Raw genomic sequence first — 22,339 nt, forward strand, 5'->3', positions numbered from 1 at the left:
CTGTGATATATTATTTGCTAGTGTGCTAATCGGTGCTTTGGCCTGGCATATCATATACCCGTATTGTGAAGACTGGTGCCTGAAGTAGGTTCTGAAAGAGCCTGTATTACAGGTCACCAGGGACTCACACACGGCATAATTACATTTCTGGCCTGTAGTGGATACTACTTATATCATTGTTACACTAAAAGTAGGAAGGTAATTTTATAATACTAGTCTATAAGTAAACAATTTCCAGAGTTAAGCTAAAGTGTATGTGTGTTTGTTGGGTGAGAGTGATGTGTTAGGTGTGTGTGTGTGTGTGTGTGTGTGTGTGTGTGTGTGTGTGTGTGTGTGTGTGTGTGTTAGTGTGCGTGTGTGTGTTGAGTGTGAGAGAGCGCCTTTATGGGAGAGCGTAAGAGGGAGACACCCACGTGACTAGGCCAAAGGACAGTAACAATAATGAGTCAAGAGAGGAGACCAATTTTCGTCCACAAGCAAATATAAATCCTACTAATATTATAAATGCGAAAGTTTGGATGTCCGGATGGATGTATGTTTGTTACTCTTTCACGCAAAAACCACTGAACGGATCCTGACGTATCTATTCAGAGTTACCGCTTACAACCAGAATAACATATAGGCCACAATGTAAGACGATCCATGACAAAATAAATTTCACGCGGGCGACACCGCGGGCAAAAGCCAGTATAAATAAATAGAAATTATAAAAGCGAAATACTACCATTAAATTAATTATTACAAAATACGGGTATAAATATGGGAAGTATGTATTCCGATCGGTCAAATTAAAATTAAAATGATGTTGAATGACCACTGGATGCTAGATATTTGCAACAGTTAGTAACCCTTCAGTATCTTCGTATTCTAAGGTTTTTAAAAAAGCTGTGACTAATTGCTTGCAGTGGAATCTCAATAGTGGGTATATATTTAATTTGGTGTTGAGTTTATTATATAGGTATGGACCAAGGAAATGAAATAGATGAAGGGAGCGACTGGTGTGGCAGCGAAGGGGTGTGCAAACCTTTCCGATTCTACGCTTATCCTTCAGGGAATCAGGTTGGTATTGTAGAGTGGAGTGCATTTTTAGGACTGTTTGTAGGATGAAAGACTGTCGTACAGTCAGAACACCCCAGTCCTTATAGAGGTCTGCAGTAGGGTAGCGGAAGGGTAGGCCAGCGGCAACTTTCAGAATGGCTCGTTGCGCCCTTTCCACCTCTATTAAATGGGTTTTTGCTGCACCTCCCCAGCAGACAATACAATACTGTACAAGCGATTGGCATAGTGCGTGGAAAACCATCCCGATGACCTGGCGGTGTGCAACATGTCTCAGTTTCTTAAAGATAAATATTAGTTTTCGTAATCTAGGCACGAGAGCTTTGATGTGTTGTTTGAAACTTAGCGAGTGATCGAGAATTATACCGAGGTATTTTATGTTATCTGTGGCTTGGATCATCGGACATGAACAGGTGCGCGAGCCCGCCCCGCAGGAATGAGAAATAATATCCAGTGTTGATGGTGGAAGGTAGTTAGCTTTGAGAGCAAAAGGTATGTATTTTGTTTTGTCTACATTGAGTGTCAAAGCATTATAACGCAGCCAATTATTAACCGTATTGAATCCCTCCTGGGCGAGACCGAACACCTCCTTCCAGTCACGTCCGCTGAACAACAGAGCAGTATCATCAGCAAACGAGTAGATCCTGCCACCAGTGATTCGAAGGTTTGTCAGATCATTGATGTAGATCAGGAAGAGAGTTGGTGAGAGGACGCTGCCCTGGGGTACGCCGAAGTTGACATTGGTTACTTGGCTCAACCAGTTATTTATTTTAACCTGTTGCTTCCTATCACTAAGGTAGTCCTCCAGTAGCTTCAGCGGCAAACCTCTGACCCCAATCCGTTCCATCTTTTTTAGTAAGTTGGGGACGGAGACCGTGTCAAAGGCCTTCGCAAGGTCAAGGAATATTGTTAGGCATTTACCTTTTTTGTCTAGTTCCTTTATTATAGAATTTGTTAATTCAAGCACCGCGTCACCGGTCGATTTGCCATGTCGAAAGCCGAATTGTTGGTCTGATAAGAGGTTATTGGTCTCTAAAAAACGTTTCAGTTGCCTGAAGTGATTCGGTTCATTAAAATGTAATGTTACATGCGTAAGCAGTAAGGCGGGCATTGAGGCGTATCGAATATGCAATGGATATGCATACAACAGTTGTGTAAAACGGTTAACAATGTTGAACTGAATATTACAGGCGATTATAAAATACTTAGATATAGGCAGAAATCCCATAAGGAAATAAGTATCATAGTAAGAGCTATTTGCTACACTAGTAATAGGTACTAGTATCTATCAAGAATGTTCAAGGTTTTAAGAGGTAAAAGGGCACAAGCTAATATCGAGAAGTTTGTAATTGGGCACTTATGAGGCGGTATAAGTTTTGAAGAGATGGCAATCACCGGTTTTACCCGTGGTCCCAAGCTCTCTACGTTTATTAATTTTTCACTGTATTAGAATAAATAATGTGGTCCGTCTCAAAATAAATAACAGTAAATCCACCAGTGGGATATAATGTAGTGGGGCCACGGGTAAAACGAAGTCAATTAGAGCAATAGGCAAGAGGATATAACTACAAATAATTATGTTCCTAACCTAATTTAGGACACTTATGTCAATTTTCACCATCAATTCCTAATTTTTAAGTGACCCCTATGGTAACTTAAAACAGGAATTTTGTTTTCATAGGGGTCGCTTTAAAATTAGGGATTGATGGTGAAAACGGGCATTAGGAACATTATAGGGAGCTAAAGCTATGTTTACAAGCGTATTAATCAATTAATCACATTTTAAGCTACATACAACATTCACTTTGTTAAACTTTCAACACGTTTACTTCTAATAATAATCCCAGCAACGATAATTCATAATCGTTGTTTAAGTTACTTGTGCTAAACAGTTCGCATCCCACAGTTGAAACAAGTCTTCTATTAAAATATTAATTTTACTTTGAATACTTACAACTCATCTACGTTAACTACTTCGTTATAAAATACATCATTACATTAAATTACATTTAGGTGACCGGAAAAATTACGTCAAAGGCATAAAATAATGATTCCAAATATCAGGAAAATACATACAAACAATCTTAGATCCGGATGACTCAGACATCCCCTGTCATAAGGAATCTAGAATTTTGCTTTGGACGTCACTTCTACGCCCAGCCTGTGTAGATTATATGGGGCGGTTTGCTTTCTTTTATTCGACAGTAAATTACATGTTTACAGTATACCTACGCAATTATAATTATCTTGTTTTTAATTTGAGTAAACTGACATATTATGATTCTTAGGCCATATCAGAAATAGTCGAATTAAATTATGGCTATCGGGAATCGCCGACTTCGGTCACTCAAATTAAAAACTAAACTGCAGTTATACTAAAGTTATATTTTTATTATTCATGTATATTATAATAAAGTTATAGAACTCACCCAGCTAATTGTCAGGGTCAATACACTGAATATGTATAGTAAACGTTGCTCTTATTTCAGCATTCAATGGTAGATGGAGCTCATGCAGAGTTTTATTTCTATTCTGTCAAGCAGTTTCAGCCACCGCTCAATTTTTTCATGTAAATGTGTATTTTAGTCTAATTTACCATTTAGCATTCAATAGTCAAGTGACCGCACACAGTTTAAAGGACTCACTCTGAAGTTGTCTATGGCGCAATTCGAAAAGCATTCAGTCTAATGTCAGCATTCAATGGTCACCGTTGGCAAATGAGCAGTAATTTCGCTGACAGTATTTTGTTTGAAAGAAGCTGGCGAATCACGGTGGCACATTTCTGTGCGCACATAGCTCAAAAATCACCGTCGGCAAAAGAGCACAATTTAGTTTAATATCAGCATCCAGTAGTCGACTAACTAATGTCAGCGTCCCCGCTAGCAGTTCGAGTTTACATCCAAGCACTCGCCCCGCCGAGGTTGTCAAAGATGGTGCGCATGCACAACGTGGGGCTACATTCACATGTTACGCAACTCGCAGATTATTATCAGCATCAGCATCCATTGGTCGAATGGAATCGTTTAATTTTATTTTGATTATCGAAAGATACTGGTGCATCGCGAAGCGATGGCACATCAATCAATCAATGGTCACTGTTGGCTAATGAGCATTTAGTGTCAGCATTCAATAGTCACTGTTGGCTAATATGAGCATTTATTTTAATGTCAGCATCCTCACTGACCGTTTTATCAATTGGGTTTACATCCAAGCGCTCGCCCGGAGGTTGTCGACGATGCTGGCGCGGCGGCGGTGGCACACGCGCGCGCATGGCTCGAAGGCCAGCCGGCGCCAGGGTCACGAGTCGTGTAGCAGCCGCTGGTGGGAAAACGAACATCCGTTTATTGGTCAGACAAGAAGATGAATGACTAGGCAGCATGGTCTTTGACCTTAGTTGTTCCAGAAAGAACATATGAACAAAAAAAAATTAGTCAGAATCGTTTAATTATTTGCTAGAAATATTGGGCATTTAAGAATTACATCTCAAATTATTTTTTTTAAACTTGAATAAATCGATTGACTCAGGCGGGAATTGAATCTACTACGTTTTCGTTTACCGGGTGACTGCTCTGATCATTCATAGTATTTTTGCCACTAAGATGATTCGTCGTAAACGTGACTATGTGGTACGCGTCCATTTGTCATGATAAATATAATATGGAGCGTGATGAATTTACAGATGATTTTCCTGTGATGAGTCGACTATGTATGTGGCAAAACGACAATAACCCGTAATACCAGATAATACCGTACCTGGTAGTGGGGGAACACCTCGTAAGGAGGCACGTGCAGGCCGAACTCCAGCGCCACGAGAACAGCGAACTCGAATCTCATCAAGTCTTTTCTGTTCACTCTGAACGTTGTTTCGATGCGCTAAAATAATAACGATATTTTCTATCAATCAATAGGTAAATCAATTGTATGTCAGCTTTTAAAAATATTGGTATTTGTCTCTATTTATAAACGTGTAAAGTATAGGTTAGTTTTAACATTCAATGTTGATGTTGAATAGTGCTGACAGATGTTTCAATCTATTGTTGGTAAATGATTTGCTTTATTTAAATATCTTACCTCAATAAGTGCTTTCAACATTTCACCCTTGACGTCATTCAATTTAGCCGACAGCAACAAACACGCTCCGGCGCATAATTTGCGGTTGTCCTTGTTGATTAGATTCGCCAGAATGAGTTTCTCAAAGTAAACATAAGCTTGAGCGACAGATAGCAAGTCAATCCCACCATTGTCGTGTTTGGCAATTTTTCGCATTTCTTTTTTGATACTGTAAAAGCAAAACAAGACATAATGCACAAGCTGTTACTAAAATTTGAATCACATTAATTCAAGCAGTAGAGTAAAAGAGAGTAGGAAACATAAATTCATTCCTTGATTGTGACCACACTGGCCGCAGCAAAGAGAAAGCGTGTTCGCGTTTCAAAGTTAAGAGCGTTTACGTCTAGCGTGACATGTCAAGTTTAGGTAATTTCGATGCTAGTTTTATTCACACTAAAATAATTATGACTGTGTGCGTGTTCTCACGCTCTATAGTCAAACCAAAATACTTTGATCCACCATCGTAAAAGTGTGCCAGGCTGTCAAGTGACAGCTCAAGGAAGCTATAAAATCTTCAAATCTTCCAACACCGACTCCATAATTATAAATGATGGTATACATTAGTCCTAATCAATAATAAATACGTAAATTCTTTATCAAATAGTAAATTATCAAAGGTTTTTGAGAATATTTTATACAGCCTACGTTCAGCAGAAAAAAATTTGAATTTTAATGGTGAGAGATTTTTTCAAATCGGTTCTATTCAAAACAAACTTTTCCTGTTTACTATTCTTCTTTTATCCGGAAAATGCATAACATTTCATACCCACCAGCTGCGGGGGCAGCTAGTGGGTTATGTGGGGTTCTTCCTACCAGAAGGTGGGTAGCCCCTATACCCACTAAAAACCTAACTGTTTCTGCCATGATCCATATGAGTGATATGAGGGAACGCGGGACATCGCTATTGGCTGTTGCCTGTAGCATTCGTCCTTAGCCGCCACCAGACACCTCCATGTCTAGCGACCGAGGCCTGTTTATAGGAAGGGACAGTTGGAGACCATTTATAAGCTGTCCTCTTGCGCCCAGGGTGTCGGCGGCGGATAACCGGAGTGTCGACTGAGGCCTCTCGCTCCCCCTTTCCACTGCTTCTTTCTGTGAAAGAACACTTTCACAGAAAGTAAGCACACTATACCATAAGATTATTTGTCTCATCATATATTTTATACTAATGTAGATATAGTTTCCGAAAGCGAGCGGGTTCATTCCGTACCTGTACGCTTCATGCGTTCTCTAGCAAAAGCTGAAAATCAGTGTTCTGCCCTTTTGAGGGTAGTGTTTATACTGAGCTCTTTGCTTTTTGCATCACTGCGGCACACATCACTCTGACGCAGGGAACTATTTGAAACGCTAGTCATCTTTATCTTATGTTGTTTTGTCACTTTTGTTATGTTGCAACTGTTGAAATTATTACTAACCTGTGTAACAAAATACCAGTGGTGTCACCTAGTGTGTTTGTGGTGTCACACATTATGTGTGTGTTAAAAGCATTAAAAAGTGTGTTACAACAAATAAACAATTTATCTATCTATCTCACGCCTCTTCCCGATTGGTAGGGAGAGGTCATTTCCAACCGCCGCTCGTTCGCTTAGGCTGGGCACTGTTGGAGCGTGTCAGTCTGCTGCGGTGACTCACGTGCCATGACTGCAGTGTTAACTGACAACCATCTACAGGCTCTCGGCCTATACGGTGGAGGAATGGCCCGAAGCACCCATGGCCCGGTAGAACCTGGGTCGCCCTTTGTGTGAGGCGATCATGCTGTCGCACCCACTCCTCTAATAAAGGCAGAACTGCCTCTATGGTGCGACGTAAAATTTGGCTGACGGCCAGGCGTACCCTTCAGCACTCTAGGCCTAGATCCTCAAGCCTCTACCTTTTGGTTTCCACCTCTCGTGGTGCACGTACACGTACATTTCCCCTTGGGATCTATAGTCACCTCGCGACTGGCGTCTATTCTCGGTTGTCGACACTAGCTTTGTCGCCACTGAGGATAAATGGCATAAATAATATCGATTGTCACCAGTGGTGACACATACTTTCCCAGTTGTAGCTACAGGCTTTCTCACAACTTATGACAAATTAGAAAAATACATCCCAATTATGCCTAGTGGGGACGTACACAAATATTGACACAAATGTCATCGTGCATGACATACGTAAAGTAAAAGTCAAGTAAGACCAGATGAATACAAATATTATTAATTTTATTAATAATTCGTACGCGTGGACCTCGTTTTACTCCTTAGTTCGTAAAATCTGTTGTTTGATATCATGTTGATAGATGGCGTTTCACGGCTTCCCCCGCATGAATATTTACGAACGTCAAAAACAGTAGTTTGTCCAGCGCTGTATATTTTAACCAATGACGATAGATTGCGCTTTTTAGACACGTCTTATTTATTTATTGAAATGTATTTGTCACATATCGTCATAAATTATAGCCTACTAGCGGCCGCCCGCGACTTCGTACGCGTGGATCCCGTTTTACCCCTTTTCCCGAATTTTCTTTGCTATGAACCTCACGGAACCCGAGACCTTTCCAACGAATGCAAAACCGTGGAAATCGGTTCGTGCGTTCTGGAGTTATAGCGCCACCGCGTGGAATTTTGTCTGTCACAGAAAAACTTTATCGCGCGCGTCCCTGTTTCAAAAACCGGGATAAAAACTATCCTATGTCCATTCCCGGGACTCAAACTATGTCCCTGCCAAATTTCATCGAAATCGGTTGCGAGGTTTAAGCGGGAAAGCGTAACAGACAGACAGACAGACAGAGTTACTTTCGCATTTATAATATTAGTTGGGATTAGTTGGGATTTTTATAAAAAAATCAGGTTGTAAACTGACGCTAAAGTGGAAATTTACAAAACCTGTGTGGACTTATCTTGATAGAATTCTTAAATGCTAAACTAATCGCAATATTTTCTCAATTAACTATTTAGACGACGAAATTGCCTAACTATTTATGCCTATAACATATTTGTAGTATTACTGGTTAATGATTGTAACGAGTTGAAAAAGTACTGTTTTTGCGCCAAACGGCGTAAACGCTCTTAAAGAAAAGAAGTACGTATTCAGGTACCTTCTCAGTTTGCTAAGCGTCAATTTAATGTGGGGAAACTTCTCCCTGAACTTGTCATTTAACTCTTTCTTCAGGTCTTGCGGACGCACGTAATCGATAATCGAAGTCATGTAGGACGTAAAGGTCAGGAGCGTCCGATGTTTCCCTGCTATGAGCTCTGGGTCATCTAAGACATTTGGGCAGTAGTGTACCTGTAAAAGAGGCGTTAACGTCTTGTTAATACGAGTCAATATTGCAGTAACCTAAAGTAGTCGTTAATAGAAGTTACTTCTACTTACAAATTTCTGCGACAGCAGAGATCCCTCATCCCAGTCAAAGGTTTTCATTTCAACGGTAGAGTGCGGTGGCGAAGACGCCATCGTAGTCCTCTGAGATGATTCGTAAGAAAAGCACCTGGGACACAACAATTTACATTTCGAACTGGGTACCTATTTGACAAAATTCAGGTCAGGTCTAGGGACAAAATTCAGGTCATTCAGGAAAAAATATGTTTCCTTGTCGTCCCTGCCTGAGTGTCATTAATAATACAGTCTTTTCTATAAATCTCAGTCTGAATAGGTTCCTCTCAAACTAAGAGAATATTGGAAACGAATTAATGCACCCTGTATATTCAAATGACTTAGGGAAATAAAATATACTCAACATCAAATAAACCGCACCTTCCGCGACGCGAACTTTAACGATTTTCTTCTGACATAATCATGGTGCCCCAACAATATTGGTGTTATTTGAAAGCCCAATAAATATCCTTAAAGAAAAACACATTTAATTTCTTAATAAATGATTAACATATACCATAAATGTGACTTGAAAAAATACCTCACTTTGGGACCACCTATGGGATCAATTAGACCAATTTTTATGGTTATAAAACCAAATAATGATCTCACGTGTCCTCTTTAACAGATGGATAGCAATTAAACCCAACTTAACAGTTTTATAGCCACGAAAGTTGGCTCTAGCGTAACTACCTATTTTATGAAGAAGTGACTCTGGATCCTTCTAAAGACACATTTTTGGGCTAAAAACCTTTCCATTAATGAAATGAAGGTTAGAACTAGGCTTTTAAATGGTACCAATATTGGTGGGAAGTGGGGATGTATACGTTTGAAAATGCTTGTCGCGAGAGGTGCGATTTATTTGACGTCGAGTGTATTTGTGGAAAACTTCCAAGTGTATTTACACCCGACTGTGATATGCTTGGAAAGCATGCACCTAATGGCTAAATACATGCATTTTTATACTTAATTAACTTTAAAATTTATAATCATAATTTTCTAATAAAATCAAAGCGTGCAATCTTAAAACTGTTAAAAAATGTAATCTACAGGCGTGTAGACGCGTAAATTGACAGGGGCCTACAGTCATCCTACATCACAAGCTTTGATCACCTGTATAGGTACAAATACGACTCTTAAAACACTAGGAAAAATAGGGAATAAGCATGAACATTATATTATTAGCCTATATAATCTGCTCGTAAAATGTATAAAATTAAATTAACAGTCAAATCCGGATCAAGATCGATCTAAAGTTAATTAGTAGGTACAATTCAAGAAATGAAAGCAGTATTACCAACTTTTCGCTATAAAAGACGTAACTTTTTCTGATTAAAACATGGACCTATAAAAAAAACCTATTTTACAGTTAAATAATATCTTGCATATTCCCCGTTCTGCACTACATGCTAGGATAACGCGACATGCTTTAAGGTAGCGCTTGCCTCTCCTATTTTAGATCGAGAGCGTGTAGAGTTAACTAGGTACTACTTTCATTTTCTAAACTAAAAATTTGTTAATAGTAACTGAAGGCGTCGGGGTAACATAATAGGATGTATGTACTTTGTTTTCAATAGTAAGCGTAAAAAGATCTGCGATTATTTTAGAGTTGTAGACTAGCGCAACCTTTTATCGCTTTTTTCTAATAGGTGTTAGGTGATAATATTGGTTAGTAGTCTTCCAAAACCCATGCACTATCGTAAATTCAGTTGCAGCGAATAATATAATTTGTGATTAGTACCGTTGCAATGCAATGCAATGGCTAGAGATCTCGCCGAATATTAGATAAGTATCCACTTCTTTAAGAATATTCGTTGCAACTTTAGAATTTGGATACAGAGCTTTCATTAAATGTGCATGAGAGCCTCGCACTGTGATTTAATTTTAATTGAAGAAGACTGATAACTTAAGCAGTTTAAAAAGTTTTAACACAAGTTTTATAAAAAAAAGTTCTTTCTAATCGAATTATTGATTATGTATATCTTTATGTACATTATGTATTACTTTACTATACTACAAAAGATAAAAGATCATTAGATAGCTAGCTGATTGTGTAAGTGGTAGGTAATGCGTGGCATTTATGCTCAATGTATTGATACGATTTAATTGGCAAAGCTCATAATTCCATGTTAACCCATATCTACGTACACATTTTCTGCTAACTTTTACGACAGTTCATACCTAAGTCAGCAAAATTTTCACTCGAATAATAATTATCGCCGAATGGTGTATTGGCTGGAATTAAGGCATTGAGAAACAACGCTTCGCGTCGCTTAGAACTCAATCAATCTCATCTAGTGTAGATTCAACCTTATTTAGTTGAATACCAATACCAACGGTTTACTTTAGAGAAATCAGACGAACATCTTAAGATTGATTCGAGTTCTAAGCGTCATTTCGTAATAAGTGTTTTTCAGTCACCTATTGGTGTCTCCCAACCATTGCAACACTACCTGCATGCTTTTAGAAGTACAGCGAAAATTTTATTGCTGACCGCCTATTCATGATGGACAGTAATGTAGGTAGAATCGCTTTATTAATCTAAGGTAGAATCTAAGAAAATATTGGGAAGTGTTGTGTTAATAATCATCAATAGTTAGCAAAAAATGTATATTATACTTTTCAATTTTGATTATATTTAATTAAATTAGCAGATCTAATTGCATTGCATAGCAGAATGAACTTGAAATTGATGTTTTTACCATTTTTTATCCTTGTGTCTCGTCAATAATTTTGTCCTGAAATTTAAATTTGTTAGTGATGAAATGATGTGACTGTGGCATACAATAATGAAATGTTTATTGTGATATTCAAAATGCATCAAATGAATGTTTTTAATTTTATAACAAAGTAGGTATATGCCTGTGTGTTATATCAAAATATAAATACTAAAATCACACTTCCATCCATTACTTTAATCAGTATTTATGTCTGTATGTGTATTACATAAATATTACCAAAGCTTGTAGTAATGTGAATGATTCAATAAACTGAATGATGTAGTTTAAGTTTATAAGTACTTACCTACATAAATGTAATAATATAATCTTATCACTTTTAGAATCAGTATGAAATAAATTCAGTTGAGATAAACATTACTAGTTGGCTGCTTATGAATGGGTCATTTCTAAATTACAAATTCTTGTCAGTTTTATGAATAAAAGTAATAAAGGGAGGACTTAATCATGTATTATTATGTAGTAGGCTTAGATGTAGTAGGTAAAATAGAGGGAAGCATAATAAGAAAATATAACTTTTCCATTGGAGCAACATCAAAGTTGGAAAACAAATCATAATTTATACTTAGTTTAGTTATAGGAGGTGTACACTTCTTTGGATATATCAGTTTCAGTGTAATGTACAAAGATAAGGGCCTAAATAAACTAAATAATAATACAATGTTATTCAAAACATACAACATATCACTGTTATGAAGTGTCTATCACTTTAATTTTGATCATAGTAGATAAGATAATTCAGTGTATCAAAAACAGTGATTTGATATTGAGGCTAAAATATCGTCTAAAAGACATGCATAAGTGTAAGCATATAAAATCATACTTTATGTAATTAATAGGTACTTATTTATTAAATTGCTTACCTGGCTATAACATGGGGATGACGATTTAAAATTTTCCAACTGGCTTTATCAGTGAAATCACCTTCATACATTTTTTTATATTGTTCTCTTGTGCATACTCGTGATGGCACCAACAATTTAGAGTATGAAATATCTTGGCCATTTTCTTCTTTTTCTAAGCCAAGAAGATCGAAGGGATCTACCCCATTGTCAGTGATTGATGATAGTGGTCTAGGTCCAGATGTATTACGCCTTCTCACACCATCTTTTCTAAGATCAGTACTGTATAAGATAATAAAAGCCTTAATAATGGAAAAACAGTTCTTATTAATATTTGTAAAAAATTGTATGTAAGTTGCTTTGCTTACCGTACACTACGGATAGTTTTTGAATATGGAATAGTACTGAACACCACACATGGCACACCTTGAGATGGGGCAAAGGCAAGTCTTTCATCTTTGAATGATACACCTCTTGTGGCACGAACTAGTCTCACCTCCTTATTTACTAAATGATTTTCTGGTATACAAGTGTTGCTGGAGCGGAATCGGCCTGAAAATTTATTAATTTAATTATAAATTATGTGCGATTAATTTATTTGCAGTATAATAATTTAACTTTGTGTAAGTAGGTATAACCTTTACCAAAGTTCAGGCTTTCTGAGCTACTTCTATCATCTGTTGTGGCTCCAGTAAGTGAAACAAGATGACCCTTCTTGGTTTTAGTAGCGGGATGTTTATCTTTGAATGAGTCTGTGTTTCCTGTTGAACATCTGGAATAGAATAATATGTCATTAACAGTTTTTCTACTTAAAATAATTGTAATTTTAAAGATTATAATCATTTGTACTTCACCTCTCTCTAAATGCATGAGTAGCACTACTTTTTACAGGAGTGACTGTTGCTGTGAGCTCAGAGTCAGAACTCAAAGAATGGTTATCAGCCCCAAGACGGTGCACAGGACTTGCTTGTGGTCCCTTAGATCGAGGGCGAACGCCATTTCTAAGAGTTACCTCTTTTTCATTGTGTACATCACGCACTGCGTCAGTTTTATCAATCTTCAGAGACTTTTCTGCAATCTGAGCTAATTCTGTGTCCTTGAATGTTCCATCAAGCGATATATTTGACAAAAAGGTTACAGCAGCCAGCCGCCGCCTTGCTTTCTCATATTTGCTTCGATTACTCGTCATAATTATTGATATTTCTTTTCTTGGATCTATTAATGCACCAGACCAGATGTTTTGCCCTATTTTTATTTATGTAATTCAAGTGTGGAGAATAGTTAAGTGGACTATGATTTATTTTTGTAACGTAAATATGCAAGCAAATTTAACACAAATATTTCACAAAACGGATAATCTTCCTTTCGAATTGTGTAATAATTAAATTAAAATAAAAAATGAAAATAATCGTAAACCGCAAACTTCCGCAGACACATGAAATGACACTGATGACATATGTCAAATACACATGTCTGTCATATTCCAGTTAATTCCAGTGAGTTCATAATACGATGAAGAGAACATCATAAAATATGGAACTGAAAACCACATTTTATTTCTTTTTAGATCGCTCAATGGGAGTTGAAGCCATAAGAAGTCATTGAAGTCTGTTTAGGCTTATCACGCTGCAGCGCTGATATCTAGCGTTGCGTATTCTGGATTCTTATTAGGTATTTTTAATATTATTATCGCTTGTTGATGCGAAATGCGTATTCCATTTGTTATTAAATCTTTGGTGTCAAACTTTCTGTCAATGTCACCTACTTTAGAAGTGTCAAAACTTACTTTTGTATCACAGGTGTAGTCGTCGAAATTCTGATCAAAATAAGAAAAATACCAACAAAATAATGGAAGCTAGCGTTTCTGGGTCTACTACGTCTTCTAGAGCTACCAGGTTTATGATGGAAGGGGTTGGAGCTCGTGTAATAAGAGGGCCAGATTGGAAATGGGGCAAACAGGTAATGCTAGCAGCGTTACAAAAATTTTGTTTACATATTTTATACTTATTTGTTACTCAAGTCAGCCAGATTTCTATCTTCTAATAAATTACATTTTGCAGGACGGCGGTGAGGGTCATGTTGGCACGGTTCGTAATTTCGAATCTCCTGAAGAAGTAGTGGTAGTGTGGGATAATGGAACTGCAGCAAACTATCGATGTTCAGGAGCTTATGATTTACGTATATTGGACAGTGCACCCACTGGTGTTAAACACGAAGGCACCATGTGCGACACGTGTCGACAGCAGCCAATTTTTGGTAAATATTTCCACTTGAATGACTTAAACTTTAATTGTTTCTCACTTATCTTATTTCATTATTGTTTTTTCCAGGTATCCGCTGGAAATGTGCTGAATGCAGTAATTATGATCTTTGTTCAGTGTGTTATCACGGAGATAAACATCATTTGCGTCACAGGTTTTATCGCATCAGTGCACCAGGAGCTCAGAGGTGCCTTGTTGAGCCTAGAAGGAAAAGTAAAAAACAAGCTATCAGAGGCATTTTCCCTGGAGCCAGGGTTGTCAGAGGGGTTAATATTTTATTATTTAATAATCATTTATCTGTTCTTATTTATTATTTTAAAATTAATTACTACTGGTAGTTTTACTATTGATCTGTTGATTGTCATACTTTTTAACCATATCACTAGTCTAGAGGCTTTAAGTTTTCATTAAACTTTTTAAGGTGGATTGGCAATGGGAAGACCAAGATGGTGGTAATGGCAGGAGAGGCAAAGTGAATGAAGTCCAGGACTGGTCAGCTGCCAGCCCTCGCTCAGCTGCGTATGTTGTTTGGGATAATGGTACAAAGAACTTATACAGAGTTGGGTTTGAGGGAATGGCAGATCTCAAGGTATGATTAGTATCTCACATTGATATAAACCTACTATCATTTGTATTAATTGTATAAAGCTTCAGTCATCAAACATTTGAAGAAATATCTGGAACTAATTACTCATAAACAGGTTTAACCCTACACTGTTAGAAAATTTTGCTAATTAGTTAAGTTTACTGTGGTTTTCAAGCTGTTAGGTGGAAACAGTGAACTGGTTTCATCTTACCTAGATTGAAATATTTTAAAATCCCTGTTTCAAACTAATACAAATATATTTTTTTATTACATAAGAGGCTGTAATTACTTCTATTATGTCTGTACAGGTTGTAAATGATGTAAAAGGTCAGAATGTTTATAAAGAACATCTACCATTGTTGGGAGAACTAGGCCCAGGGCGTACTGGGCCACATGGTCTACAAGTTGGAGATCAAGTAAGTTAAATTTTACTATTTATATCTACTTTAGATAATAAAAAAATACAAAGTATGTAATTAATAATGAATCAATTGCACTAACTCATCACTTCTCATTGATGACTTAAATTATGAGTATTGCTATGATGTCATTTTTCAAATCACCAAAATATTTATAAAATGGCTACTGCATTGCATTTATTCAACTACATACTACAATTAAAAATTGATGGGGAATGGCTTACTGTCATTCAGATTAACATTGAAATAATCCTATAACATTTATTTTCAGGTGAATGTAGACCTTGACCTTGAAATAGTGCAGTCATTGCAACATGGTCATGGGGGATGGACTGACGGCATGTTTGAGTGCCTTGGCTCAACTGGCACTGTTGTCGGAATTGATGAGGATCATGATATCGTGGTGACTTATGCCAGTGGTAACAGGTGGACCTTCAATCCTGCTGTGTTGACTAAGGTATGACTAGTAAGGGCTACATGCAGCATAAGGTAAAATTAGACTGTCTTACATGTAACATCTTTAATTTAACCTGACATAGATAGGTACTTCTTATTGGAAACCATAAATAATAAGCTATTATAGCTCCCAGCATCTTCTGAGTTATCACTACAGATTTATGGCCATTAAAATGCCACTAACGAATGTTTCAAACTGGGTCCACTGTGTTCACATTGGAATGTTCCAGAAAATATGTGGTAAAAAGTCTGAGGTGAAAGTGAGCTGAAATAAGTCTTATTTATCACTACCTTAAGGACTTTGTGTCTTGGAACTATAGGATACTAGCTTTCCGCCCGCGGCTTCGCCCACGTGGAATGTTGTCTGTCACAGAAAAACCTTATCACGCGCATCCCTGTTTCAAAAACGGGGATAAAAACTATCCTATGTCCTTTCCCGGGACTCAAACTATCTCTATGCCAAATTTCATCAAAATTGCTTCAGTGGTTTAGGCGTGAAAGCGTGACAGACAGACAGACAGACTGAGTTACTTTTGCATTTATAATATTAGTATAGATTAGCGTCATAATTCACCAGACAATTGTGTAGTTCAATTGACTAGTGGTGTCAAATGGTCTTAATTAAAATTGTCATGTTATGTAGGTGTGCAGCGGTAACCTGAGCGCGTCGACTTCGGCCGGCGGCGCGGCGGGTGGGGGCTTCGCGGTGGGTGATCTTGTGCAGGTTTGCGCGGACCAGGAACGCGTTAAAGCGCTGCAGCGAGGCCACGGGGAGTGGGCCGAGGCTATGGCACCAGTAAGTGTATTAAATAAATAAATATTTGTTAACATACTCGACGCCATCTTGTCCTGCTTAGTTTGAAGCAAAGCGTGGGCTTTGAGCACTAAAAACTGAAATTATATCCCAGTATAACTACTGCACGTAATAGTGAGTTAGTGCTACAATCATTATGCAAAATATATTTTACCTAAGACTTTAATGTATTAATTTTAGACTCTCGGCAAAATCGGGCGCGTGCAACAAATATATCACGACAACGACCTTAAAGTAGAAGTGTGTAACACGTCATGGACCTACAACCCGAATGCTGTCACTAAAGTCGCCTCATCTGATGGAAGCATTCCGGGAAACTCGTCAGGTAAGACCCAAAATCCCTCTCCTACTCTTTTTCTAATCGCCTTGAAAAAATAATCTTTAAGCAATTCCTAAGTTGACCCATAAAAGCAACTTACGTCAATACTTCATGATATTTCGTGACATGAATATCTTCTTATTTTGTTTATTTTTATTTAGAGTAACTTTACAAAATCCGCTAGGAAAGTAGCTCTTAATAAGATCAACACCCATTTTGTCCTTATCGATCCACATGCCCATTTTTCTGATTTTTCTGTGACCATTTTAACTTTTAGGCGAGCGTCTCTCGGCCCTTCTGAAGAAGCTGTTTGAATCCCACGTGACGGGAGACGCCAACGAGGAACTAGTGAAGGCGGCCGCTAACGGCGACGCCGCGCGATGTGCAGAGATACTTGCGCGCACTGACGGTGCACATGCTGACGTCAATGGTGTCTATGGCGGACACACTGCCCTGCAGGTAACACATCAGTTCTACACTATTAGACTTGCCAGGCAGTACTAAAGAAAGCAACCAGTAAATAGTAAAATAGTGAAGGCTGCCGCTAACGGCGACGCCGCGCGCTGCACAGAGATACTTGCGCGCACTGACGGTGCACATGCTGACGTCAATGGTGTCTATGGCGGACACACTGCCCTGCAGGTAACACATCAGTTCTACACTATTAGACTTGCCAGGCAGTACTAAAGAAAGCAACCAGTAAATAGTAAAATAGTGAAGGCTGCCGCTAACGGCGACGCCGCGCGCTGCACAGAGATACTTGCGCGCACTGACGGTGCACATGCTGACGTCAATGGTGTCTATGGCGGACACACCGCCCTGCAGGTAACACATCAGTTCTACACTATTAGACTTGCCAGGCAGTACTAAAGAAAGCAACCAGTAAATAGTGCAGGCGACGCCTCGCGCTGCGCAGAGAATACTCACGTGCACCGATGGTGCGTTCGCTAACGTCAACGGCGTCCACGGCTATCCCACAGAGGCTGCACTATATTATGCTAGTATCTGAGATTACTGATAACAACCAATAAATAGTGAAAGCGGCTGCTGACGGCGACGCCGCACGCTGCACAGAGATACTGGCGAGCATTGCACTTACGGCGCGTACGCTGACGTCATCGGCGTCTACGGCTATCGCACAAAGGCTGCATTTTATGCTAGTATCTGAGATGTTTGATAGCAACCAGTAAATAGTGATGGCGGCTGCTGATGACGACGCCGCACGCTGCGCAGAGATACTGACGAGCATTGCACTGACGGCGCGCACGCTGACGTCAACGGCGTCTACGGCTATCGCAAAAAGGTTGCATTTTATGCTAGTATCTGAGATTACTGATAGCAACCAGTAAATAGTGAAGGCGGCTGCTGAGGGCGACGCCACACGCTGCGCAGAAATACTGGCGAGCATTGCATTGACGGCGTGCACGCTGACGTCAACGGCGTCTACGGTGAACACATCGCGCTACAGGTAACACATTAGACTATCTAGTCTTATCTCGAAATACTCTCTCACTGCTGGCACGCAGGATTATACATAGATTGGAACCAGTGAATAGTGAAGGCGGCGACGTCGCACGCTGTCATCGGCGGCGTCTACGGCTGATAAATCGCGCTGCAGGTGACACACGTTCGACTAAATACACTGTCGCCGTGACGTGTATAGATGCAGCCAGTAATAATGCAGGCAACGCCGAGCGTTGCGATTTTTTAAGGAGAATAACACTAGTGACTTACATTGCACCATTATGAACACAACCGACTCTTAATTGCCGTTAAAACGCCAAAATTTTAAAAATATTGTCGAGACAAATAAAAACGAACAATAGTTGGTTGCAGACGCCGCCTGCATGTTTACTGGCAGCTAACAATAAACGTGCATTGGCCACGCCCTAGGTCTTGTTTCGGAATATTAATGGTTCGAGGCTAAAAGAACGATAACATTGTGCAGTCAAATCGTAATAGTTCTGAGCTCTAGAAATTATTTCATAGCACGCAAACCTTATCTATTACTAATACCTATATTAATCTTTGTGATGTCATCATCGTTCGTCCTAAAAGACCTTTCCAGTTATTAAAATTGTTCCCCCATGCTCTATACTCTATTTATTTATAACTTGATCTTCCAGAATACTAATTTAAATGCATGCCTATTGTTTACTATTTTGTTGTCAGTGGGCTAGTAATTTGTCTAACTAGAGTTTTTAACTCTAAGAAAGGTTAAAAATCTCTAGGTTAAAGACAAATTCGATCTCGGATACGATCCGTAAAGAACTTCTCAGGTGGTTCAATCGGTCTGACGGCTTAGCTCTCCTTCCGAAACACGGAATCATATTTCAGATATATACCTACCTAATCATAATCAAACTTGTTAACATTATTGAAAAATATGGTTGTTTTTTTTCAATAAAGTTTGCTATTAACAATACTAACCAAATCTGTTATATCCAGGCAGCCGCCCAGAACGGCCACGTGGAAGTGATTCGAACATTAGTGGAAGTGGGCGCCGAGGCTGATGCTGAAGACCGCGACGGTGACCGAGCGGCGCATCACGCGGCTTTTGGCGATGAGCCCGCAGCGCTGCGAGCGTTAGCCGCCGCCGGCGCAGACCTGAACGCAAGGAACCGCCGAAGGCAAACGCCGTTGCATATAGCAGTCAATAAAGGCCATTTGGGAGTCGTCCGGACGCTGTTACAACTGGGGGTCCATCCTAGTTTGCAGGTTAGTTGTTGAGATTTTTAACGCAAGGATTCGTTGAAGGCAAACGCCTCTGCATATAGCAGTCAATAAAGGCCATCTGGGAGTTGTCCGGACACTTAAAACTGGGGGTCTATCCTAGTTTGCAGGTTAGTTCGTTAGCTTTTTTTATAAACAGGCTTAAGCGTAGTCCTGATACATGGGTCGTTCTACTTTTAAGGTCTTACCCATGAAAAAAAATAAAGGAAGCTATTTAGTACATTTCATACTACTGAAATGTAGGAAAGTTACCATAGATTCGGTATCTGTATACCAGCAGCTCAGTTTTTTATCAAAACTTATATTTTTTTGCGTTTTACTAGACTAAGATGGAAAAAAATGTATCCTTCGTCACGAAATTCAGTTGTTTAAAACTCGATAAATTAAAAGAAATTTCAATAGATATTTGCATTTATTCTTACAAAATCTCAGCTTAAATCAGTCTTGGACAATTGGTAGTTAATCGTTATTTAATCAGGTAACAATTCCACAAAAATCAACAGTTTGTCCCTTTCGTCACATTTACACCTTTAAAACTTAACAAAAATCAATTGTTTTTCTCTTTTATAAAGTTATATTGAAAAATTAGTATTACACACTAAAAACCAAGTATTACACGACATAAAATGAGTTACAAAAAGAGTTAACACTCGCATTTTTGTTGTTTAAGAGATAATATTTATTAGGGGACGAGATCAAACTCTTCGTTACGAAGGAGACGTAAATGTGATGAAGTAGACATCTAACACTTAATAATCAATCTAACTTGAAAACTAATGAGTGTCTCAACCATTTTTCATTAAGCACAGGCATGTATTTGCTTATTACTAAAATAGATAATGAAAAATATGAGGAAAATCAGCAAAAACCTACATAAATAGGAACTGAAACTAAGAGTATTAAGGAAAAAAAAAAACATTTCAAGAACTACTTCAACTGGTTTACTAAACGAATACAAAATTCGTATACCTTTTTCTGAGGTGTTTTTAGTATTCTTAACATATTATCTAACTGCACAAAGGACACATCGTTTAGATGTAGGATCACCTGTTACGAAGGATACGTGTGACGAAGTATACAATTTTCCAAAAAGATCAATAATAATCGTAAATAACGATAATTTGGATCGAAAACTATACTTTATCTTAAAGATTACTTAAAAACAAATCATGTTTACAGTAAAACAATTTAAAATTGATTAAATAAATACCAAAAACCGCTGTGACTAAGGATACGCCCAATAAACACACGCCGCCCGTTTTCGTGCTAGATGTAAAAGAAGTGACAAGCTGGCTATGTTAAACACTTGATTTGAGTTTCGTTCTATACTCTATGGTCTATGGCCTTTCGTTTTACTACAAAACGTGATCTACTCACGTATTTTTTAAGAACTTATTTTAATATTTGACTGTTCGTGGCGATGGATACTCCAATTTTCGGGACAATCTTTCGTCACACCAAAAAAACATATTTTTACAGATAAATAAAATTAAACTTTGTAGTTACCATGTTTAACAATGTATATCTCTTTTTATTTAAAAATAATTGTGTGGCTTCAACAAATTATTTCTAAAAAACGTAATAGTTCTAAGCAACACCTAATGGGGACATGCCGTTTTAGCTTTGTTATAAAAGTTTGAAGTCATTTTTTTAACACAGTTAAATTGTAATTGAAACTTAGTGTAACTAGATAATCTAAACAGGTGTTATTAACTTTATTTAAATAAAATAAATGATAGTTTCTTCATTTTGTATTATAGTATTAACCTTCGTTAATGTGGGGACAACCTTATTTTTGTGATGGACTCTAAAAGTAGAACCACCCACATGCCTTAGCCGCCGCCAGCGTAGACCTTAACGCAAGGAACAGCCGAAGGCAAACGCCGCTGCATATAGCACTCAATAAGGGCCATCTGGGTGTCGTCCGGACGCTGTTACAACTGGGGGTCCATCCTAGTTTGCAGGTTAGTTTTTATAAATAGGCTTATGCGTTGTCTTGATACGTGCATTAGGTGACACCGACGCAGACTTGAACGCAAGGAACCGCCGAAGGCAAACACCGCTGCATATAGCAGTCAATAAAGGCCATTTGGGAGTCGTCCGGACGCTGTTACAACTGGGGGTCCATCCTAGTTTGCAGGTTAGTTGTTGAGCTTTTTAACGCAAGGAACCGTTGAAGGCAAACGCCTCTGCATATAGCAATCAATAAAGGCCATCTGGGTGTTGTCCGGATGCGGTTGCAACTGGGGGTCCATCCTAGTTTGCAGGTTAGTTTTTATAAACAGGCTTATGCGTAGTCTTGATACGTGCATTAGGTGCCGCCGACGCCGACTTGAACGCAAGGAACCGCCGAACGCAAACACCGCTGCATATAGCAGTCAATAAAGGCCATTTGGGTGTCGTCCGAACACTGTTACAACTGGGGGTCCATCCTAGTTTGCAGGTTAGTTCTTGAGCTTTTTTATAAACAGGCTTAAGCGTAGTCTTGATTTATATACTGTTACAACGGAGGGTAAATCCTAATTTGCAGGTAGTCCTTTAGCTGTTATACAAACTTTTTTTTGAGTTGTTAATATTTTTTAAGGCGACAAGGTCGCTCGCACTTACTTAAAGGCAATTAATGCAATGTACCTCCGCAGTCAAACGCCATT

At 38.6% G+C, this 22,339-nt stretch overlaps 2 protein-coding genes across 4 annotated transcripts in view; one reads left to right on the forward strand and one right to left on the reverse strand.

Annotated features, from left to right (window-relative positions):
- Positions 1–820: 820 nt before the first annotated feature.
- On the reverse strand, positions 821–13,525 carry LOC135087778 (CDK5 and ABL1 enzyme substrate 2). Of its 3 annotated transcripts, none has more exons than XM_063982569.1 (10): positions 12,955–13,525; positions 12,739–12,872; positions 12,469–12,652; positions 12,122–12,382; positions 11,223–11,258; positions 8,521–8,635; positions 8,243–8,433; positions 5,128–5,335; positions 4,810–4,929; positions 821–4,374 (listed from the first exon to the last, which is right to left on the reverse strand). In XM_063982569.1, the coding sequence occupies exons 1-10, from the start codon at positions 13,287–13,289 to the stop codon at positions 4,354–4,356; spliced, it is 1,605 nt and encodes a 534-aa protein (XP_063838639.1). In that variant the 5' UTR covers positions 13,290–13,525; the 3' UTR covers positions 821–4,353. The 3 variants fall into 3 exon arrangements, with proteins under 3 accessions (XP_063838639.1, XP_063838640.1, XP_063838641.1); XM_063982570.1 differs by having other exon boundaries at positions 12,745–12,872; positions 12,955–13,524; XM_063982571.1 differs by lacking the exon at positions 11,223–11,258 and having other exon boundaries at positions 12,955–13,524.
- Positions 13,526–13,899: 374 nt separating this feature from the next.
- The window catches only part of LOC135087581 (E3 ubiquitin-protein ligase mib1), a 172,338-nt gene continuing 163,898 nt past the window's right edge, over positions 13,900–22,339 (forward strand). Inside the window, exons 1-13 of the mRNA XM_063982309.1 lie at positions 13,900–14,059; positions 14,161–14,356; positions 14,431–14,627; positions 14,783–14,950; positions 15,256–15,363; positions 15,638–15,823; positions 16,466–16,618; positions 16,817–16,961; positions 17,233–17,414; positions 17,493–17,597; positions 19,404–19,673; positions 21,506–21,644; positions 22,004–22,131. Coding sequence (XP_063838379.1) covers positions 13,949–14,059; positions 14,161–14,356; positions 14,431–14,627; positions 14,783–14,950; positions 15,256–15,363; positions 15,638–15,823; positions 16,466–16,618; positions 16,817–16,961; positions 17,233–17,414; positions 17,493–17,597; positions 19,404–19,673; positions 21,506–21,644; positions 22,004–22,131 — 2,088 coding nt within the window. The 5' untranslated portion in view covers positions 13,900–13,948. The remainder of the gene's footprint in view (positions 14,060–14,160; positions 14,357–14,430; positions 14,628–14,782; positions 14,951–15,255; positions 15,364–15,637; positions 15,824–16,465; positions 16,619–16,816; positions 16,962–17,232; positions 17,415–17,492; positions 17,598–19,403; positions 19,674–21,505; positions 21,645–22,003; positions 22,132–22,339) is intronic.

Source organism: Ostrinia nubilalis, chromosome 3 (assembly GCF_963855985.1).
Source record: "Ostrinia nubilalis chromosome 3, ilOstNubi1.1, whole genome shotgun sequence".
Taxonomy (NCBI): Eukaryota; Metazoa; Arthropoda; class Insecta; order Lepidoptera; family Crambidae; genus Ostrinia; species Ostrinia nubilalis.